Source organism: Mus pahari, chromosome 14, assembly GCF_900095145.1.
Source record: "Mus pahari chromosome 14, PAHARI_EIJ_v1.1, whole genome shotgun sequence".
NCBI lineage: Eukaryota > Metazoa > Chordata > Mammalia > Rodentia > Muridae > Mus > Mus pahari.
Window position 1 is genome coordinate 70,568,740 of NC_034603.1, and position 12,289 is coordinate 70,581,028.

The following is a 12,289-nucleotide window of genomic DNA, read 5'->3' on the forward strand; positions in this document are numbered from 1 at the left end:
ACGAAAAAGGAAAAAAAAAAAGGCACAGTTTGGACTAAGAACTTTAATAGGGGTTAGGGATGTAGCTCAGTTCATAGGATGACTGCCTAGAGTGCACAAAGCCCTGGATTTAATCCCTAATACCACACAAATTGTGTATGGTGGTACACTCCTGTAATCTCAGCATTCGGCAAGTACAGACAGGAGTTCAAAGGTCATTTTCTTGGCTTCAGAGAGTTCAAGGCTAGCAAGAACTACAGTAGACCCTGTCTAAATTAATCTTAGTCATGACTGAATGCAGAGGTATACACCTGAGAACACTTGAGGGGCTCAAGCAGATAGTTCCAGGTCATGGGTTAGTGAGAGCAAACAATAATAATAACCCCAATAGGAGAACAGCCAGCTGGCTCATTGTGTACAGGCACTTGCTACCAAGCCTGACAACAGGACTTTTATCCCCGGAAACCCAGGTGGTAAGAGAACAGACTTACAAATTCTGACCTCCACATGTGTGCATATGTAAACACAAAGGAAGTAAATAAACAATACTGAGTTTGGTGGTGCCTGCCTAGAATCCAAGGACTTAGGAGGTGGAGGAAGGAAGTTCAACGCCAGCTTAAACTACATAAAGAGTTTAAGGTCATTCTGGGCTATCTGAAACCCTGTCTCAAAGGAACAAAGGAAAAAAAAACCAAGTTGATATACTAGCTCATACCTGTAAATTTATCACGTGGTTGAGGCAGAAGGATTACTCTGCCTAAGGTAGAGTAAGAAATCTCAAAAAAACAAACAAACAAAAACAGTCAATAGTGAGCGGATATTTCTGTTTGTTGTTTTGCTTGCAGGGTAGACTTTAAAATTTTTCTTCAAACCATGAGGTATGGAGGGGGAAATTAGTTATAGCTAGGAAACTCTCACCCCATTTAGGACTATTTCAAGTTTCACTAGTTGCCCTGGCTGGCCTGAAACTCTCTATGGAGAGCTGGCTGGCCTCAAATTTGTTAAGAGATCCACCATGTTCAGCTGGAAAGACCTTTTTTATTAATTCAAGGGGCAGTCCTTCAACCCTGAAGAAACTTTCATGGGTCCTACTACAAAGGCCTAGGAGTTAAGACCATCTATAACTAGCAGTAAAATTCATTACAAGGTACTCACAGATACCAATGGCTAGTTAACCATCTACTTCAGAGCCTTACCTGGGCACAATTTTAACTGACAGCTCAACTACAAAGCTATCATTTGGAGGTGTAGTCTGGAAATCTTTAAGAAACAATTCAGTAAGAGAACACGTCAAACTTCAGCCTTTTAAATGCTGGCAGTGCTATAATGTTAGGTTGTAAGTTTATTCGAGGTCTCCCCTATATCCTATATAACGCATACATAAAGTAGATCAAAACTGCCATTTCTACATAAGTACTTTCTGCATCTACAGAAGAGATGGCTTCAGTAACAATGAAACAGTGGCACAGAAAATACTCTCTTTAGTTTGTGGAACAAGACTTTAAATGGGACATGGTGTAGGCTTACAAAAATCACATCGGAATTAACTCCCTCTGCCCTTGTAGCACAGCCTCCTCGCCTCTAAGTTACGGCTCAGATTTCAAAATGCAAGCAGATGTTTTTGAAGTATCCGAAATGGGCCACTCCGTTTCTATTACTGGACTGTGGTGACTGAAATTATTTTTCTGTCCCCCAACCCTTCAAAGGGCATAACCCCATCCCTTTGGCGTAAAATTCTGAAGTGGGGCAGCACACTTCAGGAGTTTCCAAAAGTGGATGCTGACGTTCGAGGTCAGGCCACTGGGAAGAGCCGGGGCTCGATGGGAGAAATCTTGCGGGCAAGAGAGCTCAGAGATCTCCAAGCGCTAAGCTCGAGCTTTCCACGTGCCCAGATCTAGTTGGTCCCAGGGGGAGTTGGGTGGCTGTTATAGAAGTTAGAGGGTTGTTGCTTTTCGCAGCCCCGAGAGGTGGGATGGACACGGTGTATGGGGGTGGGGAGGTGGGTGCCATCCGGCCGGGCACCCTCGGAGCCTCCAGCTCACTAGCACTGCTGAGGGCATGCGGCCAGAGTTGCAACCTCGGCCGGTCCGTCCCTACGAGCCAGTGTCTCCAACTGGCGTCGCGCCCACCTCGTCCATCAGATGGGGGTCCGGCTACGCCGGGCCTGGCCGCCATCCCCGGGAGGAGTGGGGGTGACGAGAGAGGCCTTGGGCCGACCTCGGATCTCAGGATCGATCACGTCCCGGTGGAAGCACAGCAGAGGGGAAGCCGTCTTCCTGGCCTCTCCTCTGCTGGGATCCCGGGAAACACGCGGTAATTACCCCAAAAGGCCGCTCGCAAAGGCGAGGCGGAGAGGCTGCCGGGACGGTTTGAGGACTGGGCTCGGCCGGGGAGATGCCAACCTTCACCCTTCCCGGCCCCCGACCCAACTCCCCGCCGTCTCCCGGCGCCGCCACTTCAGGCAGCCCACTCGGCCCGGCCTCTCCCCGCGCCCGGACCACCCCCCACGGGGTGCTCTCACTGCGCAGCGAGTCCCTCCGCTGCCTCCTCCCAGCCCAAAATGGCGGCGGCGGCGACGGCCACCGAGCTGCTCGTCGCCTTCCTCAAGGCTAGGGAATCCCTCCGCGCGCAAGCCCCGCCCCCGCGCGCCGGATCTCTCTCTCTCCCTGGTAAAGCCTAACGCCATCAATGAACTCTTTAACTGAGCCCCCGACAGGGCGGGTCCGGTGGTGCTTCCGCACAGCTAGTTGTTGACAAAAGTCGGGAGACTGGCAGACAGGCGACCCAATCAAAGAAGAGATCGGTGAGCGCGGGACGGCCACGCAAAGGCAGATAGTTTTTTTTTTTTTTTTGGCGTTCCTGGGCATGGTTGTTGACGTAATGGAAGCTTGAAGGGAGCCTGGGCTGCTGCTTGCCGAGCGTGGGAGAACTACAACCCCCAGCAGCCATTGCGCTGTCCCCTTCGCCCCCCCCCCCCATCTTAGTGCTTGAGCGGCTTGGCCAGAGCTGCTGCTACTGCATCAAGAGGTAGGGCAGAGGCGTTGAGATTCTCATGGACAGGCGGTCGCACAGAAAGACACACAGAGGTAGTGGTGTACACTAAGCCCTTGACAGCAAATAGGTCAGTCCCACCTTTGCTAAATCTCCCTGCCAGGACTTTTCCCTCCTCCAAGAGATCCATTTTTTTACTCCCATTGGATTTTTGTTTTCTTTCTGTCAGCTGCATGTAGTTTGAAGACGTCTTCCCTTTAGTTCCCCGTTCCTTGAAACAGGAGAGTAGCCGTCCAGGCCCTGTAGACAAAAAGACGTCAACCACAGGCTCTGACCAGGTCCCAGCCGAGAGAGGTGGAAGGTGGTCAAGATAAGGGCTTCCAGAAGCTACAGACCCACCCTCTCCACAGCGTCCCCCCAAGCAGTGTCCTTTCTGGGTGACAGAGCTCAGGCCAACCTTCCTAACTGCCGGCCTGGGCTTGACTTCTTAGGAGAGCAGAGGCCCAGGGCCCGGGGAACAGGATTGGAAAGATGGCCTCCCTCTCCCATTTGGTCCCTTGCTGGCTGGCAATGTAGACTAGGGTATGGATGCAGCCTTGAAATGTGAAGGCCATGCAGGTCTGGGGCCACAAAATGGCTGCTGCTGCTGCTGCTGCTGCTGCTGTGACAAAACAATTCCTGACCAACCAGCTTCTGCCCAAGGACTTAGGTTTCTGTTGTTGTTCAAAGCAGGTGACAGTGGTTAAAGACATCATCTGCTGAAAGAGTAGAAGATGGCCACTCTGAACCACACCAACTGTAGCACGGCGTCACCAGCTGCTCTGGAGGAGGCCAAGGTAAGCCACCTGAAAGCCCTAAACGTGGGGTCAGCTGAAAGCCTAGGGCTTGTTTGGTTGGTTGGTTGGTTGGTAGATTTAGAAAACCAGTATTTTATTTTATTTTTGTTTGTTGGGGGGGGGGTGTCTTTCCGTGTATCCCCAGCTGGCCTCGAACTTGCAACAACGTTCTTCTTCAGCCTTCCAAGGGCTAAAATTACAGCCTGCACCACCGCACCCAGCTAGAAAGCCAGTGTTTTAAATGAGTCTTTACTGTGCTCCGGGAAGTAGGCCAGAATGTGATTCAGTGATGGCTCATGAATTCCTAAAAGCCCTTCAAGGTAGATGTTATTTCCAGTGGGCAGAAGCTAAGGTTTGGAGAGCTACATTACCTTTTCCAGAATCAGGCAGCCTGTGAGGAACAAACTGCCGCCTTACATTTAGGGTCTTCTGATAACAGAACCTTGCCTCTCAATGACAAGTGACCTCAAGGACAAATAACTTGGTTAGAGATTTGCACTTAAAAAAAAATTTTTTTTTTCCGGGCTGAGAACCAAGAATGAGTCAGGACAAGAGATTTCGGTGTACAGGTTGACGGGTAGGGCAGGAAAACCTCAGAGGAGAGAGAGACAGACAGCTCCTAAGTCCTCAGTAAATGGCACCTTAGTATGTGGGCTGACAGCAGGCATGCAGAGTCCCAGCCCATGCTGTCTCTCGGTGGCCTTCTTTATCCATCACCACACTTCCAAAATAGCAGACAGCCAAACATCAGAGAGTTGGTTTCTGTTGTTGTTGATGATGTTGATTTCGCAATGCTAGGAATTGAACCCAGGGCCTTGCCGATGCTAGAAAGGTGCTTTATCATGGAGCCACACCCCAGCCCTTTGCTGTTATTGTTGTTTGCTGGGTTTTGGTTTTGTTTTCGTTTTTTTTTTGACAGCATTTCTCTGTGTAACAGCCCTGGCTGCCCTGAAACTTGCTTTGTAGACCAGACTGGCCTATAACTCAGAGATACACTTGCCTTTGCTTCCTGAGTGCTGGCATTGTGTGTGTGTGTGTGTGTGTGTGTGTGTGTGTGTGACAGTGTTTAGCTCAGAAAGGCTTTTAACCCATCTAGCCTAGTTTGGGTTTCTTATGGCGTTTGTCAAGTAAGGTGTGAAGGTTCAGAGAGGGCGAGTGACTCGTGCAGGTTACAGAGCAGAGCTTTTATAGTCATGATGGTGGAGGGGCAGGGCTTCAAAATGGAGACAATGAATAAGCCGAGGGACAGAGCTGGCTTGATTTTAGGCAGGAGTCACTAGGGAACTAAGACTGGGAACAGGGAAATGACCAGAAACATACAATAAGCTATCCTTAGATCCCTATACTTTGTGTCTCTAGATGGGCAGCAGAGCCATCTTAGTTTGTTTAAACCACCAGTAAGACAAGGCCAGTTCCTTATGATTGGTGATCTTCCTGCAGGTGAAGGACATTGCAGATAACTCACACCACACGCACGCACGCACACACGCACACACACGGAATCCCCTTAGGATCTCGGAAGCACCTAGTGAGACAGTAGCTGTGATGCTTCATGTGTGTAATCCCAGAACTCAGGAGACGGAGGCAGGATTGCTGAGACCTGGCTTGGCCGCAGAATGAGTTCCAGACTATCCTGGGCTACCAAGTGAGACCCTTTCATAAACCCCCCAAACAAACCGTTTGTCTCCAAAAGCAGAGCCCCCAAATCCCCTGCTCCGAGGCCAGCAAGATGGCTCAGCAGGTAAAGTCAGTTCTCGTACCAAGACCAACAACCTGAGTTCGACCTCCAGGATCTATAGAGTAGAAAGGGAAAACCAACTCCCACAAGTGATCCTGTGACCCCCCCCACACACACACACAAACAAACAAGCCATGTCCCTAGGGTGTGTCTGTATACACACTTACATAATAAGTAAAAATGTAAAAAGTGACCCTGCTCCAATGCTACGTTGTGTAGCGCAGCGTGGCCGTGATAGTGGTTATTATTAGAAATCTCTCTAACCACAAACTTAGAGCGATTCCTTCCCTATCCTCCCACCCAGGACTCCCACCCCTCACCACACAGATAAACAGATGCCCCTTGTGTGCACTCCCTCCCTCCCTCTCCCCCCCCTTCCTCTTCCAAGGTCTCAATGTGTAGCCCTGGCTGGCCTGGAACAGGCTGGCCTTAGACTTGCCTCCTGTCACCACGCCCTGGGATTGGTGGGTTCTCTCTCCCTCTTTAAAGCTCTGAAATCTCGCTGCGGCCTCCCCTTGGTTAGGACCTCTTGCTACCTCGTACAGTCCCTAAGTAGAGAGACAACCGCGTGTTCACTGAGCACCGGGGGAAATGTTGCATTCTCAGGGGATGAAGATATATGATAAGTAGTAACACCCAGGGTGCTGGCTATCTGTGAGGTCGCCTGTGTGACGAGATAGAGTTGCTGGGGAGCTGGGAGAGCCACTGTCATAGGATCTTCTGGGAGAGCGGCACTGAAGAGGCAATGTTACAGCTGAATAAAGCACGGGGAACAGGAAAGGATCCACCGTGCAAAGAGCTGGAAGCAGGGTTGGTTATCTAATTCTTGGAGGGGGCAGGGAATCCCTGCTCAAAAGTTATTAATCCCTGTTCAGCCCCTGGCCTATAATCCTAGCAAGTCTGGAGACCGAGGCAGGTGAACTTGCCTGGATAGAATGAGTTCAAGGTCAGCCTGGAGAACTTAATGACATTTTTTCCCCCCAAGACAAGGTTTCTCTGTGTAGCCCTGGCTGTCTTGGAACTCACTCTTTAGACCAGGCTGGCCTCGAACTCAGAAGTCTACTTCCCAAGTGCTGGGATTAAAGGGGAGCTCCACCACTGCTCAGCAGTGAGGCTCTTATTTCACAATAAAAGCTAAAAGGGTAGGAGTATAGCGGAATGACATTCCACCTGCTGAGCATGCGTGAGACTCTGGCTTCAGTAACGCTACAAAGTTCAGAGCTAGTCATAGTAGGTTCATGTACCTGTTATTGAGGCTGAGGCAGGAGGTTGGTGAGTTTGAGGCTAGCCTGGGCTACACTGAGAAGACCCCAATTTCAAGGATAGCAGAGCATTAAACCGAGTATGAATTCCTTCTGAATGTGGGTACCCGTGGTGGTGTTCAGGTAGCCCAGGCTGTCCTCACTCGATCCTGACTTGGAGTCCTGACCCTCCTGCCTTTGCCACCCTAGTGCTAGAATTTCCAAGTATCCGTTTCCATATCTAGACTCGCTGTCTTTCATTTGACTAGTGCTTGTGGAAGGCTACTCTAGACCTGATACCTTTCTGGACATTGACGTGACCAGTAAGCTCAGTTAATGGCTACTCAGGGTGCATGCATGAAACCCTAGCTTCCGTCCCTAGCACTACAGAAACCCAGCAATCCATCTTTCAGGAGGTGGGGGCAGGCGGATCAGAAGTTCAAGGTCATCTTTGGTTGCTCAAGTGAGTTCAAAGTCAGCCTGGGCTATGGAGATGCTATGTCAGAGAGAGAGAGGCGAGAGGGGAAGGGAGGGGAGGGAAGGGGAGGAGAGGAGGAGGGGAGAGGAGAGGAGAGGAAAGGAAAGGAAAGGAAAGGAAAAAGGAAAAGGAAAAGAAAAGAAAAGAAAAGAAAAGGGTCCGTGGCAGTGAACCAGGCAGGTGAAATGCTTTCCTCCCCACTAGAAGAAAGTCAGTTAACTTAGTAATTCGTAAAAGGGGGAGGGACTAAATAGAGACCACTTGAGACAGGTATGAGAGGCCTGCATGGGCTGGGAAGGACTCTACTCCCAGGGCAAGGTGATCTGTAACCCACCCTCCTTCTTCTCTCTAGACTTCCGGTGGTCTTCGGAGCCCCCAGATAGCCCATGAGCCTCATGACTTCGGTGGTTCTCAGCTTCTGCCATTGGGACGGGAGATCCAGTCAGAGGAGGAAGGGACTGCCCCAGCTGGCGATGGCTCAAGTTGTAACATCAGGGGTTCTCGAACCCAGAGCCCAGGGGGCTGTTCAGTGGAGGCGGTGCTGGCCCGAAAGAAGCACCGTAGGCGGCCATCGAAGCGCAAGCGGCACTGGCGGCCATACTTGGAGCTGAGCTGGGCCGAGAAGCAACAGCGAGATGAGAGGCAGAGCCAGCGGGCCTCTCGGGTCCGCGAGGAGATGTTCGCCAAAGGCCAGCCCCTGGCGCCCTACAACACCACCCAGTTCCTCATGAATGACCGTGACCTGGAGGAGCCTGACCTCGATGTGCTCCACGGGCCCTCCCACGCAGGCTCCGGTGGCGAGAATGAAGCAGGGGACAGTGATGGGCAAGGCCGAGCCCATGGGGAATTTCAGCAGAGGGACTTCTCCGAGGCCTATGAGCGGTACCACACTGAGAGCCTTCAGGGCCGCAGCAAGCAGGAGCTGGTGCGAGACTACCTGGATCTAGAGAGGCGTCTGTCACAGGCTGAGCAGGAAACTCGGAGGCTCCGGCAGCTGCAGGGGTGCCCCAGCAGGCAACCCTGTCAACAGGTGGAAGAGCTGGCTGCTGAGGTGGACAGACTCAGAACTGAAAACCGGCGGCTTCGTCAGGAGAACGAGATGTGGAACCGAGAGGGCAGCTGCTGTGACCTGGAGAAGCCAGCCGCAGAAGGGACCCCTTGGCCCAAGGATGAGGCCCCATCTCAGACCCACACAGGCCAGCTGGGTCACAGGGAGGCAGGTGACAGATGAAAGCTACTCCCAGCATTCCCTGTCTCCACTGAGAACTGCTAAGACAAGGTCAGAGTTCCCCCCTGCCATTCTCATGGTTGGCTCTTTAATGTCATCTAACTTTTTACAGAGCGATTAAACAACCTTGTGAGATCCAGTGAGAGTGGCTAGAATTGATTTTATCAGGGTTCTTCTTGAGTTCAACCTTCTTTTTTTATTTTTAAAAATGTACTGGGCAGGGCTGGTGAGATGGCTCAGTGGTTAAGAGCGCCGACTGCTCTTCCAAAGGTCCTGAGTTCAAATCCCAGCAACCACATGGTGGCTCACGACCATCTGTAACGAAATCTGACCCCCTCTTCTGGAGTGTCTGAAGACAGCTACAGTGTACTTGCATATAATAAATAAATAAATAAATAAATATTTTTTTAAAAAAATGTACTGGGCAGCACATGTGCAGAGGCCAGAAGAGACCTTTGAATCCCTTTAGGACTGGAGTTGCAGACAGTTGTGAGCTGCCCTGTGGGTGCTGGGAGGGGCTCCTAACTCCTCAGTCATCCCTCCAGCCCTCTTCATTTTCTAAAGTTTCTTTGTATCTTGGATGTGTTTCAGATAGCCGAGGCTAGCCTGATCTTCCTTCACTTCCCCAGATGTGGGATTGCAGATGGGCACCACTCACTCTGCCTGGCTCGTGCTGTGCTCTGGATCAAACACAGGGCTTAGTGGATGCTAATCGAGAGCTCTAGCAATGGCAGCAGAGCGGGGGATGGGTCAGGGCGAAGAGACCCACCTCACTGTTCTCTTAGAGGACTGGAGTTCAGTTTCCTGGATCTATCTGTGGGTGACTCACAACTGCCTGTAACTGCAGCTCCAGAGGCTCTCATGTCCTCTTTTGACCTCTGTGATACACACACACACACACACACACACACACACACACACACACACACACGTACATATGTATGTAGTGCATATGCACACATAAATACGTAAATACAAAATCCTGCAAAAAAGAGAAAAGCTTGTGGGCTGGGGATAAAGGTTAGTGCTGGCAGTACACTTGCCTAACATGCTGTCCCAGAGAGGTCTCAGTTTCCCCTTCTCCAAGCCTGGAGAGACAGCCAACCTTCTAGATGGGTCCCATTGGTTCTCCCGGATACCCAAACCACACTCGTATGTCTGATGGATCACCCTGCACTGAGGGAGTTAGAGCTGGGGGTGGGAGCTCAGTCAGGAGCCTTCAGATTCAGCCAGAACCTGATATTCCAGTTGCCATATGGTAGTGGGGTTATGGGGTAATGCCTGTAATTCCAGCCTTCAGGAAGGAGGATCACAAGTTCCAAACCAGCTTGGGCTATAGAATGAGACCCTCCTGGAGGAACGGGAAACCTCCCTGGGAGGAGAAGGCCAGGCCTGGAGTTTGTTCAGACATCGTTCCCAGGCTCCGGGTGTTCTCATCACATTTCAGAGGCCCGAGCCTCTCATCTTGACAGCCCTTCGCCTAGGTTAGTTAGAACATTTATCCCCTTACCTTTGGGGGTGGGGTGGGGACATTTACAAGTAAGCCGTCAAGATCCACAGCTGGCAGAGAAAGCCATAAGATAGAAGGGACAGCGAGAGGACCCTCAGCAGAGCTTCCCTGCAGAGCTTCCCTGCTGTCTGCCTTCACATCCTCCTCCTATTGGCCTGGTGTGTGATCCCTGTGTGAACCACGGGCCTGACTCACCGTGGAGTGGAGGGAGTCCGTGGAGTGAACGCAGAGATGCAGTCTGCCCCTCTACCCCTCCAGCAGATCTATCCCTGTGTCCCTGTGTCATCCCTGGCTAGAACCAAGGATGAGTGCAGTGGTCACAGGGATTTAGCTCACCAGTGAGCCCCTGTCTCTTTCACCAAGCACAGGGGGAGCACAGACCTGGAGGACTCCTTCCAGAGGTTTGGAACGACCACGTTAGGCAAGAGAATGGCTCAGCGCTGGGAACTGTGAAGGATGGAAATGTTGACAAATCCTGCGCATTGCCAGGACAACTTTTATTTCTGTACCGCCACACCCAGGCCTGGCCAGCACCTTCTACAACAGACTAACAACAGACTAGAGGGAGGGATTGCTTTCAAGGGAAAGCAAAGTCCCAGGCCCAGGGATCTGTCCCCAGAGCCCCGGCCAAAGGTTTGGCTGCCTCCTCCTGCATTCCCAGGGTGTTGTCAAGAACACCAGCAGGAACGACTGTCCCCACTTTGCAGACGGGAAAGCTAAGGTTCAGAGAGGAAGTGACTGTCCAGATTCCAGGGTAGCTTGTCAGGGGCCCGCAGCAGCGTACTCGGCTGACAGTCTGGGACCCAGGGGCTGCAGCTCTCCAGCTGCTGCGTTCCTCAGAACAGAGCCTGGAGCTGAGGGAGGACCAGGACAAGGTTGTTTACCCAGAGGCAAGGCCCTGCTCTGTGTGTGTGTGTGTGTGTGTGTGTGTGTGTGTGTGGTGTGTGTAGCAGGGTGTGGGTGGTCCATGTGTAACGTGATTGCAGGTTGCTGGGCAAAGGGCAGGCAGGTTAAGGAGGCTGGCCCCTCTTGGTGCAGGAGCTGAGGAGTGTGAGGAAGGAAGGAAAGTGGCTAGCCACCTCCACCCTTCACACACACACACACACACACACACACACACACACACACACACACATACACACACACACACAGAGTGGCTGAAGGGCTCTTAGCCAGGACAGCACAGAGGTGAATTAATTTCCCTTAGGCTGAGGGTTGGGAGGTGGTGTGTGTGTGTGTGTGTGTGTGTGTGTGTGTGTGTGTGTGTGTGTTGACAATGGGCAGGGTGGAGCAAGGAGAAAACAAAGCAAAGGCTGTGATCTGGGAAGGCTCCGGCCTGACTGAAGGGACAGGTCAGTGAAGAAAGTCTACTGTCAGCTGGGGTCCCCCAGCCTGAGGGTCAGCAGTGTCAAGACAGGAAAGTCACCTTGAGAGCTCAGTACCGGGGCGAGATGGAGACCAGGTGTGAGTGCCCTCGCCCCCGTTCTCTCTTTGGCAGTCAGATCCTGAGGTCTGGACTCTTCTGTTCCAATGTACAACAGAGGATCCTTACACTTCCTCAGAGCTGGGACACACTGGCCTTCATAGCTCAGTGGCTTACTTTCCTCTGACCTCTTGACTGCTGGGCCTTGTAAGGCCTGGAAAGCAATTCCTTCCTGAGACTGATGGTGGAAGCTTCCCACAATGCCTGCTGACCGTCTCTCTCTCTCTCTCTCTCTCTCTCTCTCTCTCTCTCTCTCTCTCTCTCTCTCTCTTTCCTTTCTCGGGGACTCTGACCCCAGGTGGCAGTGCCAGTACCCATAGGCAGGTTCTTCCTGCGGTAGGGTCAGGTATGGAAGGTGGTAAAATGGGCAGAGGTACCAGGGTGGGTCTAGAGGAAGCATTGCAGATGTAAGGAAGTCAGTCAGTATGGGAGAGAGAGTTGCGGGTTCTGTTATTCCTCTTGAGGACAGCAAGGTTGGCACTGGCCCTTTAAGTGGGGGTGCCAGCCAGTGCCCTCCCCCAGCCAACCCAATTCATGGGCACACTGAGCATGTGCAAGATCTGTGCAAGTGAGGAGGGGAGGAGGTTGGGGGGGATAGATTCCGGAGGGAGCTTCCCACCCCCCACTTCCTGTAGCTGCCCCCACTCTCCTTCCTGGGTCTGACAAAGGACCCGTGGTGCTCCCTCAGCCCCTCCTCCTCCTCCACAAGCTAGGGGGCGCTTGCCCCTTGGGTCTGCTGAGCTACCCAGGGTTCTGAGGAGGCCCACTGGTCCTCCTCCCCAGTGCCTGGAGGTGGTGAGTGCCA

General features: G+C 52.1%; 1 protein-coding gene across 2 annotated transcripts; it reads left to right on the plus strand.

The window, feature by feature from the left end:
- Window positions 1–2,997: 2,997 nt before the first annotated feature.
- Hexim2 (HEXIM P-TEFb complex subunit 2) lies at window positions 2,998–8,694 on the plus strand. 2 transcript variants are annotated; one of them, XM_021213684.2, is made up of 3 exons: window positions 2,998–3,100; window positions 3,703–3,806; window positions 7,616–8,694. In XM_021213684.2, exons 2-3 carry the CDS (start codon window positions 3,744–3,746, stop codon window positions 8,492–8,494), a joined length of 942 nt encoding a protein of 313 aa, XP_021069343.1. In that variant the 5' UTR covers window positions 2,998–3,100; window positions 3,703–3,743; the 3' UTR covers window positions 8,495–8,694. The 2 variants fall into 2 exon arrangements, with proteins under 2 accessions (XP_021069343.1, XP_029402250.1); XM_029546390.1 differs by having other exon boundaries at window positions 2,998–3,065.
- The last annotated feature ends 3,595 nt before the right edge of the window (window positions 8,695–12,289 follow it).

Coding starts and splice junctions, on each gene's coding strand:
- Hexim2 (XM_021213684.2), top strand. CDS start 3,744: ATGGCCACTCTGAACCACACCAACTGTAGCACGGCGTCACCAGCTGCT. Junction 3,807..7,615: donor CTGCTCTGGAGGAGGCCAAG/GTAAGCCACCTG, acceptor TCTTCTCTCTAG/ACTTCCGGTGGTCTTCGGAG.